At 34.3% G+C, this 15530-nt stretch overlaps 1 protein-coding gene across 3 annotated transcripts in view; it reads left to right on the top strand.

Annotated features, from left to right (window-relative positions):
* PPP4R4 (protein phosphatase 4 regulatory subunit 4) overlaps positions 1-15530 on the top strand; it is a 72723-nt gene that overhangs the window by 45568 nt on the left and 11625 nt on the right. For 2 of the 3 annotated variants that reach the window (XR_011324683.1, XM_009917941.2), the window contains exons 9-19: positions 2076-2198; positions 4489-4658; positions 5722-5841; positions 7718-7795; positions 9272-9355; positions 10936-11118; positions 11873-11978; positions 12781-12928; positions 14049-14193; positions 15099-15140; positions 15232-15306. Coding sequence is in view for 1 of the 3 variants with exons in the window: in XM_009917941.2 (XP_009916243.1) it covers positions 2076-2198; positions 4489-4658; positions 5722-5841; positions 7718-7795; positions 9272-9355; positions 10936-11118; positions 11873-11978; positions 12781-12928; positions 14049-14193; positions 15099-15140; positions 15232-15306 (1274 nt within the window). In the remaining 2 variants the exon portion in view is untranslated. The remainder of the gene's footprint in view (positions 1-2075; positions 2199-4488; positions 4659-5721; positions 5842-7717; positions 7796-9271; positions 9356-10935; positions 11119-11872; positions 11979-12780; positions 12929-14048; positions 14194-15098; positions 15141-15231; positions 15307-15530) is intronic. The other variant, XR_011324684.1, reaches the window with a different exon arrangement.

Raw genomic sequence — 15530 nt, 5'->3', positions numbered from 1 at the left:
GTTATATGTCAAACACATTTGTAAATTTTGGAACAGAAAATATTTCTTCATGTCCCATAAACTGCAACATGCACAATTGATGGGTTTTAGAGGTACTAAGCATCAGCAATTACTATTTAAATCCCTTTGAACTTGTGACTCTATGGCCCTGAAAGCTTTCTTCTTTGCAATGAGAAAGTGCGTGTATTTTATAAAGCTTTTCTGTATTTAAAACAGAAAATGCAGATTCTTGTATTCTTCTTAGCGCTCTATATCTTTCCTCTGATCAACATGCATATTTCATGCTTCTCCAGGTGTATGGGTGAGTGTCTGTGTCTTCATGTGAGGAAGGAGAAATTCTCTGTTGTATGTGGTTCTTTTGACATAGTGGTGGTGGGTTACCTACACGCATGGCTCTCAGGTTCTCATCACAAGTTCAGTTCAACACTAATTGGAGCAAACTTGAATGAGAGCTGCTGTGACTGCTCCAGTATAGGGCAACATTCTGGGTAACTGCTGTGCCTTGTCCTCCAGTCAACTGCTCCATCTCAATTTTTTCAGGAGGATGGAGAAGACAGTAACAGCCAGCTTTTCTGGCTCTGTTCCAATTGTGCTCTCTGCTGGGTTTTTTTTGGTTTTAGGGGTTTTTTTTTACAACTGGAAAAGTACAAAGCAGCAAGGTATGTGATAGATCATGGCTATAGTGTATATGAAAAAAATATTTTATATTGTTGATCACTGCTCATTATTTGCCACTTTGCTCTTTGTACTGTCTTTTTCCAAGCTCTTCAGTTGTTTGTCTTCATTAGCAACTCTGTATTTTGCACCACATTTCCCACTCCCACTCCCATCTTACTGACTCTACTACTCTTTCCTGATACATAAGTGAGGAGCAAATATTTACTGTTCAGGAACTTGGTGATGAATTACTAAAATACATGATTGCATATAAGCCATATGGAGGAGTACATAAATAAATAAGATAGTTTTGGGTAGAATACCATAAATGGACTTTTTAACAGTTAGTGCTTATATCAGTAAGTATGATAGTAAGTTAAGTTTCAAACTATTGAGCCTTTGCATTGATGCTATCAAGTTTGTGTTTTTCTTTGAGCCTCTCAGTCTTCACTCCTCCTCCCCCACCCCCCAATTGCTGTAAATACTGCTTTTAGCTATTGAAAAAAGCTTAGAGAAAGCAATCAGGGATTATTTACAGGTTTGTAAGGGGTATGTTTCTAGAAATTTGGTTTGTGTAGTTTTTTGTTTCATGGCTGAACTAGAAAATGAATATTTTGAAGGTAGATGACCCAAAATTATATCCTAGGGTTCCTTTCCCACAATATCAGAATATTTCTTCAGGTCAACCTAAATATTTTTTTCAGCCATAATTATTTGCTGAATTTTGGTGTTGATCTACCATTAAAAAATCCTAATCCCTTTAAAACTTGAACATTTTAAAATACAATGGTTTTATTTAAAACAAGTCAAAACACACATTTCTTTGAACATTTACTCCTTTACTTTATAAGGAGGCAGAGTGCTTGGATTTGACTTTAATTTCTAAATTATTTCATTTCTTTCCTTTGCCCTTAATTATTTTGTTTCTCTGTGAATTTATTGTTTACCAAAAGATTTTCAACCTCCTCTTCTCAGTAGGTTGAAAAAATTCACTTACAGCATATCCAGATTTTTTCTTTTTACTGTCATGTTCATGTTCGGTCCTGATCTCCCTGTATTCCTACTACTGTAGGAAATCTTACTGTAGGAGTACTGCAGTATTCTTTCTCTCCCTGTATTCTTGGTGAATGGAGAAGTTAGTGACTGTTCATTTATTCTCTGTCTCATCCTCTATTGGGGGATGCCTTGTCCCTAAAAAAAACCAAACCAGGTAAGGTATTCAAATTAGGACCTGTATTATGGTAGTATGTTTGTCATTTTCTGTACCACTTGTTTTCTGCCTCCAGTGAGTGCCTGCCAAAAATACTCCTGAGCATGTTAAATGAGATTTTTCATAACTTATTATGGAAGTCCACTCTCTGTGCTCTTTTTAAAATGTTGACAAATGGCTAACTTTTAAAATTTCTTTTGTTTTTCAGATGATAGGAGTCAAACCGTGCTCCCCTTAGTGAAATCATTCTGTGAAAAATCCTTCAAAGCAGATGAATCTATCCTAGTTTCTTTATCTTTCCATTTAGGGAAACTGTGTAATGGATTATATGGTATGATTTAATGTTCTTTTAAAAAAAAATCTTAAAAGTGAGGGAAGATTGGAGAATTTGAAGCCCTAGGAAAATATCCAGATTTGAATGTATCAAATGAAATAAATGGTAGTTAGGAAAGGAAATACGGAAGTAAAAGTCCGAAATCATCTATTACATAAATATTGGATTTTGTGAATTTCCTCTTTGGGTGTCCATCTGTTTATTGGGGTTTTTATGTTTAGACAGGGACAGAGTTTTTTGTTCAGACAGGGTCGGAGATGGAAACATGGTGTTTATTGGTTTGACTGATTTATTTTGATTCCTTCTTGGATGTTCTGGAGCTTGTGAGTTGGATGACTCCCGTAGTTTTTGTGGTTTTCACTTCAGCACAGCAAATCTTTCCTTGATCATTCTGCCCACCATATACCTTCTACACAGAGCTTACCTGGAGAGGGACAGCACAGAATCATGGTTTTACATTATAGAGAATTTCCCCCTAGGCTCTTAAACCCTTTGATCTTTCTTACAGATCTTTAAAATGATCCTCTATGATCATGTTAGAGACTATTAAAGTGACCATTGCTTCACTACAAAGAACTCAAAAGGGCTGTTCCACAGTTTCAAGCTGTTATTTACAGAAACATAGAGCTAGGACAGTCCATCCTGTTCTTATCATGTCTTCCCAGTCATCATCTTAATTGCTGATCTCTTCATCTCTGAACTCTGTCTAGCAGGTGCATATTTTTCTTGAAGTGTTACACCTTAGGAGAGCTGACCAAAGTGAAGGGGTTACTTCATCTGTCTTGCAAGCTATATTGCTGTTTACATTTTTCAGTATGAAAAACTGCGTTGTTTTTTTTTTTCCAACGGTTTGTGATAGTTTGACATTATTTGTTCAAGTGCAGCCTATGAAGCCTTTTTTTTTTTTTAAGTCTGACAGCTAGTTAGTCTTTCTTTTTCCTGGCCTTGTGCAGGTGATACAGATAATTTTAAACTGTTTTCTGAAGAATAAGCACTCTCCCTCCTAGGTTGATGTTATCAGAATATTGAATAAGGAAGTCTCTAATCCAACATCCAAAAAACCAGTGAAAATACTGAATAGTACCAGAACTAGGATAGACCTTTCTTTATACAGTTGCCTATCTTTTCAGTGAACCATGGGTAACTTTCCCTTAACTGTTTTTCCAAGCAGTTTTGCAGCACCTTCATAGTTTTTAATCTCTCTTTCCTGATCCCTTATTTTGCTTATGAAAAACATGACCTTTACTGCCTCTTTTCTGTTCAGAGGTCCTGTTATTCAGTACTAGAAGGAAATGGAATCAGTTTGACAAGTTTTGCTTTTGCCATGTTAGCTGCTACTTGTTTTCTTGTTTTCTTTTTGGTATTTACAAGTATATATTTTTTTTGTTGTTGTTCGAATTTTTTCAAAACCTGAAAGTAATCTGACTGATCTGTAATTATATGGCTTGTCCTTCACCTCTCTAACTATTAAATATCAGTACAACTTAGCCCTTTTCCATTCTGATATCTCACTTATTTAAGATTTCAGCAGCTAGTACTTTAAATACTTCTGAATACTGGAGTGAAGCACGTCTGACCCTGCATGGTTTGAAAACCTCTTCTATTTAAGTATTCACTGACCTGTTCCTTCTCTACTTAAAATTTGAATCTTTGTCACAGTTATTAATTGTACTGAGCCTGTTGATACTAGTGGAATTTGAGAAAGAAAATAAAAGCATTAAGCATTTCAACCTTCTTGGTACCAATCACTGATAGCTTTCCTCTCCCTCGAGTAGAAAACTGAGCCTTTCCTTGATTGCTCTCTTATTACTAATGCACTTATAAAATGACTTGTAGTTTCTGAAGTCATCTTGCTAGTTGCATTCCAGTTTGTTCTGAGTTTTCTATTTTATTCTTATACCTCTTTATTATCTGTAGCAACATGGCCTAATTTTTCACCTTTCTGCAACCATGCATTCATCATGTGACTGAGTTCCATAAAGATCTAAAAATTTAATCAAGAAGAAACCAGTATTAGTGGAACAAACAAACATATTCACAATCCTGCAGTTAAAGTCCTGAGTATTTCAAGAATTATGTAAACAGAATTTAAGATTCACTCTGTTATAGTTAGCTGTCATGTTTCTGTAATCACTTTTTCTGTATCGTGTACTGATGACACTCTGCTAGACAGAAGGTGGCAGGGAGGAGGGATAAAAATCGACATATTTGACACTTTTGTAAATGAGATTTGTTTTGGGACGTTATTAATAGCATATGTAATGAGGAAAGTAAACTCTTTTTTTAGGCATTTTTACTCCGGAACAGCACTTACGTTTTTTGGAATTCTATAAGAAGCTTTCCACACTGGGTTTACAACAGGAAAATGGACACAATGATAATCAACTACAACTTCAAACTTTGGAACAGGAAAAGAAGTATATTTCAGTGAGGAAGAACTGTGCTTACAATTTTCCAGTAAGTAACATTAATTTAAGGTTAACTAATTTGTGTCGTGCATATATTCATTAAATAGGACTGCATGAGTGATAGAGAAGTTATTCTCAAATTGTACATTGTGAGCTAGATTCTACCTCTCTCCTGGGAAGTTCAAGTTAGTGGCTTAAAGTAGAGGTCGTCCAAAAGAGTTACCAGGAAAGATTCCTCTTTGCAGACCCTCAGAAAATTATTGGCAAGTTTTGGCTGAGAGAATGCTGTTCTAAGGGGTTACTGGTCTCATTCTTTCCTGCACATTTTCTCCAAACCCTTAGCACAAGGGCTTTGAGAAAATGGCTGTGAAACAGAGTCCCCAGTTTCAAACCACTCAAAGCTAGGTTTTTGCATTTGCTGTGTCATGGCATTTTAGGGAGTTGAAGATTGAATCTGAATGGTTAGATTCATGTGTTAGTCATGTTCCTGCCTGAATACAGAAAGTCTTTTCAAGTTTATGTGAGGTCTTTAAACTTACCACTCATGTTTCTGTAAATCTACTTTGTATTTTGACATTCTGCATTTATATTTAAAGAAAATATATTTGCACCAAGAGCCAGTAGACAGTTGTTTTTATTCTACCTTTTAAACACAAGCACCCTGTATGTAGGTAGACATCTCTTGGTTTATTTGAGCAACAACAAAGTATGTACGCACACAATTATGTTGAAATTCAGATTCTTTCTTTGCTGCTTGCTAAAATGTTCTTTGGTTTTCAAGTCTCCAGTTGCAGCTTCCGCTAGTGTACAGAAACATTAACCATATTTATAAAACTAAGGTTTTATATCTTGTGGTTTTAATCTATGTCTTCAGAAGAAGAGCCTGCAGCATGTCTAGAAGATAAGTAAATCCAGTTTAGTTCTCAACTCCAGAATTTGTCTAGTGCCTGTGTTTTGACATGGCCATCAAGAATGCCACACTTCCTCTTTAAAATCACAACCTGTTATCTCCCAAGTGTCTTGCTGGTTGTACTTCAGTGTTTTCATCTAATAATCTCTGATAGTGTAGTCCTTTAGCCATACAGTTAATAAAAGACTTCATCTTTCCACAGGCCATGATTGTTTTTGTGGATCCAAAGAACTTCCATTTAGAACTGTATTCTATATTCTTCTGCCTTTGTCATGACCCTGAAGTTCCCGTCAGGTATACTATGGCCATAAGCTTCTATGAAGTAAGTCTGCAATGGTTCTTTGTTAGTACTTACATGTTTTTATTTTATGTTGTTTTCTTCTTTAATCTTATATTTGTGGCTGTTGAACCAAAATAAAAAGACTTGAGAAAACTTGTTGAAATTATTTAGTTTGTCAACGGTGTTCAGTCCCTTCTAACCTCTGTATATAGCCCATATACACACATTAGTCTATTTAAGTTGTGGGACATTTGGCTACAAGAGCCTACTGCTAGGTAAGCTTTTAAGGAGCAAAAGCTAGAAGAAACTTATGGTCTAGTACCACAAACATAAACAATTGTAGTAATTGCAATATCTGAAGGTTTTCAATGGTGTTAGAAAACAATGAGACAAATGTGAGAAAGGAACTTGCCACTTTCTGGTCCTGAAAACCTACTTTAGATCTGTACAGTTTGCTGGTGTATGCTGGTGTTCTGTGGAGAATATTTATATGGATCAAATCTAAGTTAAATGCTCAATTTAACATGAAACTACTTGGAAATTCATGCAGATGTAAAAGCATATGTATTCTTATTATTCCTTTCAGTTTACATAAGTTCCACTGTATTATTTTCATAAAAGTTAAAAAACGTAGAACTGCATAGCTATTATTAGCTATGTGGAGTGAATTCCAGAAGTGAAAATATACTCTCTCCTGATTGTAGGAACCCATATAGGGAGATCTTCAAGGTTTTCATAGTGTTTTACTGAGAATCCGTGTGTGTTTCAGTCCTTGAGCTAGCCTTTTATCCCATTTTGTTGCTGGGGAAATTGGTAAGTTAGCAGCTTGCTGGAAGCATTTAAATCACTAGTAGAGGCATAAACGGCTTTATTTCCACCATTATAAGAAAGGTGGGTGGATTTCCAATTCTCGTTACCTATTGATGCCGTGTCTTAATGAATGATAATCCAAGGTAATTGTTGAAATTGTGAAATTAGCATCTAATTCTACATCACATTTTGTGTTAGATGTATAACACTTTTAAGGTACTGCCTGAATATAAGCAAAGTATTTTAGCTCATTTTAAAAAACCTGTAAAATTATACCTTGGTCTGAATGTACATTTAGTGCTGGTTGATTTAATTTTAACACCATAACTAGGCAACCATGTGACAACCAAAAATGAGTAATTTATGGCATTCACTGCTAGGTGGATTATTTTTTTTTTTTTTTGTAAAATAAACTCCCTGTAGCAATTTCCTTAAAGCTTCATCTTGATTGGAAGTAAGCTCTTATTCTCACTTGGCTTATATAAATAAAGAAAACCATTAAAAAGCATCATCTAAATATTCCATATGGCAAAAATCTCATTCCTCAAGTTTTCCCATATTTGCTATAAAACCTTTTTAACAGTGTGGAGATGGACTGCTGGTGTTTTTTAGAAATTTGTATGTGACTTATGAATCACAGTCAAAAAAACTAAAGACTTAAGGAGTGAAAACTTCAGATGGAAAGGTTAGGGAAACTTAAGATCCAGCACAGGCTAAGGCAATTTAAATATTTTATCTTTTGTAAATTATATAGCAGACTGACTGTTAACTCTCCTAAGGAGCATGAAGTACAACATTTGAATATTCCAGAAGGAATTTTTCTAGCCTTGCAGTGCAGTCTTAAAAATTTTTGGTAAATGTGAAACAGAGTTAATACTAAAAGCATGTTTCATGGTTAGATAATAGGCCTGTTTCTTGACTTATGTTCTTTATATGAGCATATTTGTAATGTGATCAATTGGAAAGTACACAACTTTAGAAGGCTGATATTAAACAATTCTGCATCCCTTCTTCATGCTTGCTGTAAAGTAAGCACATGGAGTATAGTTGTTGTAGTGCCATGGAACTAAAGAATGTTTCACCTTGCTATCTTACTGTCATTTTTTAGGTTGCTAAGCTTTTAAATTCTGGTGTGTATACAATACATAAAGAACTGGTTACACTGTTACAGGATGAGTCATTGGAGGTAATATACTTTTACTGGAACTTTCTTTTGCTTGTTACATTGAGCAGATTATCTTGATGTTTAATAACTCTGCAGTAAAACAGTAGAGTAACTGAAATGATCAATAGCTTTTACTTCTGTTTAACAGACACTTCATAAAGATGCCAGCCTTCTGTGAATAAAAAGGAGGAAAATAGGAAAGTGTTTGAATTTAGTAAACCCACACTGAATTTATTAGCTTTTAAAATATTAATTCTAAATTGTTTTAATTGTTATATTATTTATTACCTTACAAATTCTATGAAAAGATTTAGTTTTGGTACTATATTAAAATAATCATTGATAGTGTTCAAGGTTTTTGCTTCATTTTATTTTAATTTCCTCAATTGAAGAGGAGATGAAGAAGTTGTGTATTGTTCAAAGATCAAGATTTATAGAAAGAGTTTCAGTCCAAGATCTGGTACAGAATCTGTGAGTGTTTATGAGACAGCTTAGTTTAGTGTACCTCAGTTTTAACCTGTGTAAAACATAAATCAGTTATATTGCAGACAATACAGTGAGACTCTTCTGGATTTGAAAAAAAAGACAAATATTTATGTTTGAGACAAAATCAGCATTTCCTCTGATACCAGTTATTCTGATAGTTGATCTTTTTTGTTTTCTGTGTAGGATCTTTGGATATGGCATGGAAAAATGAGTTTAGCTTTCAGGTGCTCCTTTTTGTTTTGGTACCCTTTGTTAGACATTTTCAAGGAAATTAGAAGTGTTCATAGAACATGTAGTTTATGAAATTCTGACCCATCTTAAAAGATTTCTCGGGTTGAACACCTGAAAGCTGAGACTCAGAAGCAGCTGGTGATTTTGAAAAATTCCTTGGTTTGATCCCTATACAGTTATCTAAGTAATAAAAAATATTTTGTGCTTTATCTTATATACAACCTCAGTCAGAATTGGTGCCAAAAATATTTAATTATGTACTTTTCTAATCTAGTTTCAAGTATTACAACATTTGAACTAGGGTTATTCTATTAATACAGGCTATATATTCTATTTTTAATTATCAACTGCAGTTTTTCTTAAAGCAGGAAAAATTGCTTTTGGGATTCAGCTGACAAATATAAAAAACCATCTTTTTGTGTTTGTTGAGGCTTTTAACTGTCTATAAAATACAGATCTTTCTAAGAATGAATGTTCATTTTAAAATACTGTATGCTCTGAGTAGTTTAGAAAGCATTGACTGTGGTATTCACATAAATCAAAACTGTAAGTTTGTTTTCCTAAACTGAAACCTATAATACTTATATTACTTACTGCATTAAAACATCAATTTAAAATCCCAGTCCTCCTCATCAATGCAAATAAATGCAAATATGTTGCATCTCTTCTTTTTGGGGGTTTTTGTTTGCTTGTTTTTATACGGATGTGACAGAACAGTAACATAAGAGATGTCAGAAAGTTAATTTACAGACCTCATTTATGCAGCCTTTCTTTATATAGGTGTTAGATGCCCTGGTTGGTCACCTTCCTGAAATCCTTGAACTGATGACTAATGGAGGAGAAAACAGTGGATCAGAAAGCAAGGTGGGTATTCTCATGTTTTTTTTAAATTTGCTTTCTAAATGAAGGTAGTGGCAAAGTTGTTCAGACATACATGGTATGAAAAGGCTTTTGTGATTAGTTTCCGCTTTGGAGAGATACAAAGTTTCTATGCTTTTTTGATTGTTTGTTGACTTTATAAACTTTAAAATAAAAAAAAAAGGTTTTGAAAGATCAGACTTAATATAAAAATGAACAGTTTATCCATGTTCTTTTTCTAATTAATTACAGGTTTGCTGAAATAGATCAAAATTTGAAATACACTCATTAAGTTAAAACAAATCTTGGTTTCATGCTAAAGGAGTGATAGCTAATCCTTAAATATTTTTTTTTTTTTTTTTTTTGTAATATTGATGTGGCAGCTGCCTATGGTTGCCATTTTCAGACACAGCTTCTGCTAGAAGGAAGCCTATTTTCTCAAGTCAAGGCACTGAAATAGGATTTAGGAGATCTGTATTCAGCTCCCAACTTTGCTAATTTAATTGTATGTGGCTCTGGATGATGGTTTATTCAGTGACTCCTCATCTGTAAAATGGAACATAAAAGATCATCTCCTGCTTCAAGATGCTGTTTTGAGCATATTTCCTAAATGTGTAGAGAAATTGAGATATTCCAACAATATAAGAACTGAATAAATTTATTTTATTGTATGGACAAAAGTTGAGAGTGTAATTTAAAATGTGAATTTGTCAGATGTTTACAGCGTAAATGTATATAAGGTATAAAAAGTGCAATGTCAAGTGTGGCAGTCTGTTTCATTTTGCTTAGTGCTAAAGAGAATTTAGCTTGGCTACTATAGTCTTTCCTTCCTACTGAGAAAAGAAGTATAATTCCCACTAAAATTAATTAGGGAGCTGAGAAGAATAACTGCAAAGTTTAAGAGGCTAGAAAGAAAATGGGATTTATTTGGTTTGAGAAACACAAGACTGAGGAGGGTTGTCATAATCATAGAATCATAGAATGGTTTGGGTCAGAAGGGACCTTCAAGACCATCTAGTTCCAACCCCCCCTGCCATGGGCAGGGACACCTTCTACTAGACCAGGTTGCTCAAAGCCCCATCCATCCTGGCCTTGAACACTGCCAGGGATGGGGCATCCACAACTTCTCTGGGCAACTTGTTCCAGTGCCTCACCACCCTCACAGTGAAGAACTTCCTCCTGACATCTAATCTAAATCTACCCTCTTTCAGTTTAAAGTAATGGTCTTCATATCTGTAAAAGGGTATTACAAAGAGAACAGTGATTAGTTTTTCTTTGTCAGGAGGGGGTGGTGGAAATGAAAGTGTATTTAGTTTAGGTACTGGAATAGCTCTTTGATTAGTTAAGTGGCATTTACTGCTTAGGGGAGATTTAATCCCGATTATTAAATTTTTTTAAGAAAAAGTTAGACTAATATCTACTGGAAATGGTCACAGTGTAGCTGATCCTGTCTGAGGAGAGGAATTAATTGACCCCTTAAAATCTCTTCCCTTCTTACATTGTTGTGATGTGCTTTTTAAGTATAGTAACATGATACACACCTAGAAGATGTAAAATTACTTTGATGTTTATATTTTTATTTCTAGTTATTGTCTATTCCTGACTTGATTCCTGCATTAACAACAGCAGAACAGAGAGCAGCAACTTCTTTAAAATGGAGGACTCATGAGAAGTTACTACAAAAATATGCATGTCTCCCTCATATCATACCAAGTGATCAGATTTATTACCGTTTTCTTCACCGAATGTTGACAATCATTTTGACAAACGTGAGCCTGCCTCTTTCCCATTGTTTTTTATTTGTTTATGCTATTTAGAACAATGACCACCAGATATTTGCAATGCATAATACTTTATATTAATCTTAATGTGTGATTTCTCATTGCATATAGTATATCAGGCTGTGGTTCTTAATGTAAGACTGAGAAATTGCTCTGAGAACATCCCCCTATTTGAGGAGCAAAATCTGGATTGACAGATTATCATGTTTTTCCTCCCACTCAAGAATTCTTTCCTTTCCTTGTGCTCATTATCAGTTTGTTTCTAGGTAAATCAAAACTTTTTCTTCTGAGATATGCCTTCTTTTTCCGGATTCCATACATTACTTTGCATTGTGCTCCATTCTTTATGAAAGAACACTTTATTCTGAAAATAAATTACCATTTAGAGCTACTAGTCTGAAATTTTACGGAATTAATTCAAGAGTAAAACTGTCTGTTGTAAGAGAAGATGTTGTAAGTTTTATTTTCTAACACGTGCAATATAGAAGGTGCCTTCCAGACATGGACTACTTTAAGGTGTTTATGAAATAGTTGAATAAACAAGTTAGATAGAAGCGATAAAGAAGTAGGTGTCTTATGAATTGGCCAAACTTCCTTATTCTCCCTTACATTATGCCAATTATTTAAAATTTATAAAGTTAGGCTAAAGTTTAGCTATTTTTTCTACTTGTAGAATTTGTATACATTTTTAGTCATACTCCTTCAGCTATGTTTAATGGTGTTCCCCTTTATTTCTTTCAAGAACGTCCTGCCAGTCCAAAAAGCAGCTGCTCGAACTCTCTGCGTTTATTTGCGTTATAATCGCAAACAAGAACAGAGGCATGAGGTTATTCAGAAACTGATTGAACGTAAGATAATTTTTCCTTGATCACTTAGAGATGCAAGTTAGTTTTGACTGAAGATCTATTTATGGTTATATTTATTCAGTGTAACTTCCTGCCATCATTGGAGGGATTACACTTAGAAGACATTCAGTTGCTCATATTATCACCAGGCAAAACATATTGTGCGTATGCGAGGAATATAGCTGAAGCTTATGCAAAGGAATTGGGAAAGAGGCAATATGGGAAATTGATAATATGCCAAGACCCCTCCAACCCTACTTCTTGAATCCAAAATTGCTTAGCTGTAGGTGCTGCAATATACAAAGCAGAGTTCATCTACAGAAGTAAAATTCTCTAGAGGCTTCAGCATAAGAAGTGCTGAACAGATCTTCTCAGAAATTAATTTATGAATGAGTTAGTCACCTAAGTTGACTTCCAGGTCTGTGCTATGTGTTTTAAAGATAGGTTAGAAGTCTGAATAGTTCCCATTAGCAATCCTTAATGTTTACATAGAAATTTTGATACATCAGTGACATGGTTTGAAAGGCATGTAGGGCTTTCTTTGTTCAGCATAGTAGCTAGTTCACTTGCTATTTTTGCTTTTTCAAATGGTTAAAGGGACAGGATGTAGTTCTGAAAAAAATGCTCACTGACAGAAATGGTCATTGAATTCAGAAGGTTAGGTTTTCACTGAAAGAAAGAATTGAGGTGGGCTGAGAAAGTGTGCCTTGTGATGAGTGTGATTATCTTTGAGTCAAAGGTTAACCTTTGAAATGTTTTCTATCTGACATTGAAAACTTAATGCCTGTGGATTGTTATTTTTCAGAACTGGGCCAAGGAAAAAGTTATTGGAACAGACTTCGTTTTTTAGATACTTGTGAATTCATTATGGAACTGTTTTCAAAATCATTCTTCTGTAAATACTTCTTTCTACCTGTGCTTGAACTTACACATGATCCAGTGGCAAATGTGAGGTACTGTACGAAGAGTATGTAGCACTGTATAGGAAAAAAGCTTTAAATAATATATTAAGAAATATTGTTACAGGTTTTATGTCTTGTTTAAATAATGGGACTTGAGTAAAAAGGTACAGAGCCTTCAGGGTGACCAGTATTAAAGGTGTAGGGGACTATGGGAATGATGTTAGAAAACCAGAGAAGCAGATCAGTCTGGGTTTTTGGGAGACTGATCCTAAGTGTCCGGTTTGGGGAGTGAAAGGAACACTGAGGCAGAGGAGCCAGCAGTAGTTGAGAAGAAAGTAACATGCTGTTTCATAGGTGTAGAGAAATGTAACTTCACAGTCTCCATTAATTTCCATCCATTTCAACTTCATTATATGTAAAGTAAAACACGCAAACAATTCTTTCAGTGGTCTGAGCTTAACCAGTTAGCGTAGGTTTCAGCTTATGTAAAAGTTTTCTACTTCACTGTTGAAGTAAATTGAAAAAGAACAGAAAAATGTAAGGGAATTTGGTATGTTACTAATTTTTGTAGTGTTTTTTCCATTATTTTTGTAGTCAATTCAGCAGGATCCCAAACCTAAAACCTGAGCCATTTGGTGCATATAGGTTAACATTCAAGTCTCATTCCTTAAGTTAAGAGGAATATATTAAAATAATAAACTAAATTTGTATATAATCTGAAGTAGCTTATTGCTTTTAACAAACATTTTAATTAAAAGCTCTATTGATACAATATTAAAATTTAATGGAAACTTGAAATAACTTGCAATCCCTTAACTGACAATAAAATTAATTTTGTCATTGTTCTTTTCTCGATTCTTCCTTAACATGTTTACAAAAGAATACCCTGTTCCAGGGTATTTATGTACCTGATAGCTAGATGTGTAGATAATTTTGAAAACCTAGACCTTTTCTTATCTTTCTAGGTTAAATGCTGTAGTCCTGATCTATGGAGCAGTTTTTGAAAATGTTACAGTATGTCTGGAAACAACACATAAGCAACAATCATTTCTGAAAAATAAGACCTAATAACTTACTTATTTTGTGTCAAATGCTAGCATGCAATACAAAAATTAATAATGTTTATTAAACATCTGTATCAAAAGGTGAATATTTACTTCTTTTTTTGTAGAATGAAGCTATGCTATTTGTTGCCAAAAGTTAAATCTACTCTGAAGATTCCCACGGATAAACATTTACTTCAGCAGTTGGAATTATGTATAAGGAAACTTCTGTGTCAAGAGAAAGACAAAGATGTCCTGACTATTGTAAAAAGAGTAAGAATTTTTCTTTGCCAGCAGCATTTTGTCTTGGGGTTATCATTAAAAGTTAAGATGATCAAAGTTATGCTTTCTGCTGATTCTCTTAATGTAAGAACACAAGACTAAAGAATTCTCTTGTCTATTATGTAATTTTGAACAATTAAGAGAAGATGTGGTATAGTGCATTCTGTCAAATTTAAGAGAGTTGGTGTTTCCTTGGTTACTTAGATTGCAGTTATTTCCTGGTGACTGGGATTCAGGATTTTGGCTTGATGACCATTTGTGAAAAAATAGCAGATGACTGAAGATAGGATTAAACATTGACCCTAGTAAAAATGGTCAAGTCTTTGAGGTAGAGATATCTTGTTAATCTATATATTTTACCATGTACAGATAAAGGATTTGCAGGATTTTGACATGTTACAAATGTCTTTGTAATGTGAATATTCACAAAAAATATATCTTTAAGGGATGCCCATGCTTAGTCTCAAAGAAGCCATGAAGTGAAATAGCTAAAGTATGTGGCTTCCTTATAGGGCCAGTCAGCAGGAGAGATTGAGAGAACACCTGCGTGGAGCATCCTGGCTTATTCACAGATTCCTGAGTTGTTTTTTCAGTCCTGGTTTCTAGGTCTGTGCTCCAGCCATTCATGCTTCTGTGCTTCCCTTGAGTGTATTTTGAGTTCCATATAGATAGTCTATAAGTCCTTCGTTATGAGTCTCAGCAGGGCTCTGAGAATACTCTCTGACAGTTTTTAACTGCATTTGTAGCACAAAAATACAAGCATAGGCTTCAAATGTTTAGGAAGAAAAGGCATGTTTTGAATACCACTATTCTAAGCTTCTTATCTGGACAGTTTTTTAGTTAGAAGTGTGGCATGCTGTTGAGTAATGATAAATAATGTTTGATTTTCTTTATAGACAGTATTAGAATTGGACAGAATGGAGATCTCTGTAGATGCTGTAAGTACTTACTAACTTTAATACTTATCAAGTGCTTTTAATTCCCGTTTTCATGTAGTGATTTTTTATTTTTATTGATTTTATTTTGAAGTTTCAGAAAAGATTTTACGAAAATGATTTATTGGATCAAGAAAAAGAGAGACAAGAACATCTTCTTTTGGAAATGGTATATTTTATCAGTACAATCTGTCCTTTTTTTAGTAGTTTGTAGCTAAATATTAATGAGGCAACAATTTTAAAGCAGGGGAAGTGCATATTAAGGAGAGACCTGGTAGGTTCATAATCTGTGTGTGGTTTCATTTTACACTTTACAATAGGGTTAAGTCCTTCATAGTAACATAAAACTTCCTTTTCTTTACTATCTGAATTTTGCTGTATCAATTAGAAAGG

Source organism: Haliaeetus albicilla, chromosome 5, assembly GCF_947461875.1.
Source record: "Haliaeetus albicilla chromosome 5, bHalAlb1.1, whole genome shotgun sequence".
Classification (NCBI taxonomy): domain Eukaryota; kingdom Metazoa; phylum Chordata; class Aves; order Accipitriformes; family Accipitridae; genus Haliaeetus; species Haliaeetus albicilla.
The sequence above is the reverse complement of the archived record's forward strand: the minus strand, read 5'-3'. Positions and strand labels throughout refer to the sequence as shown.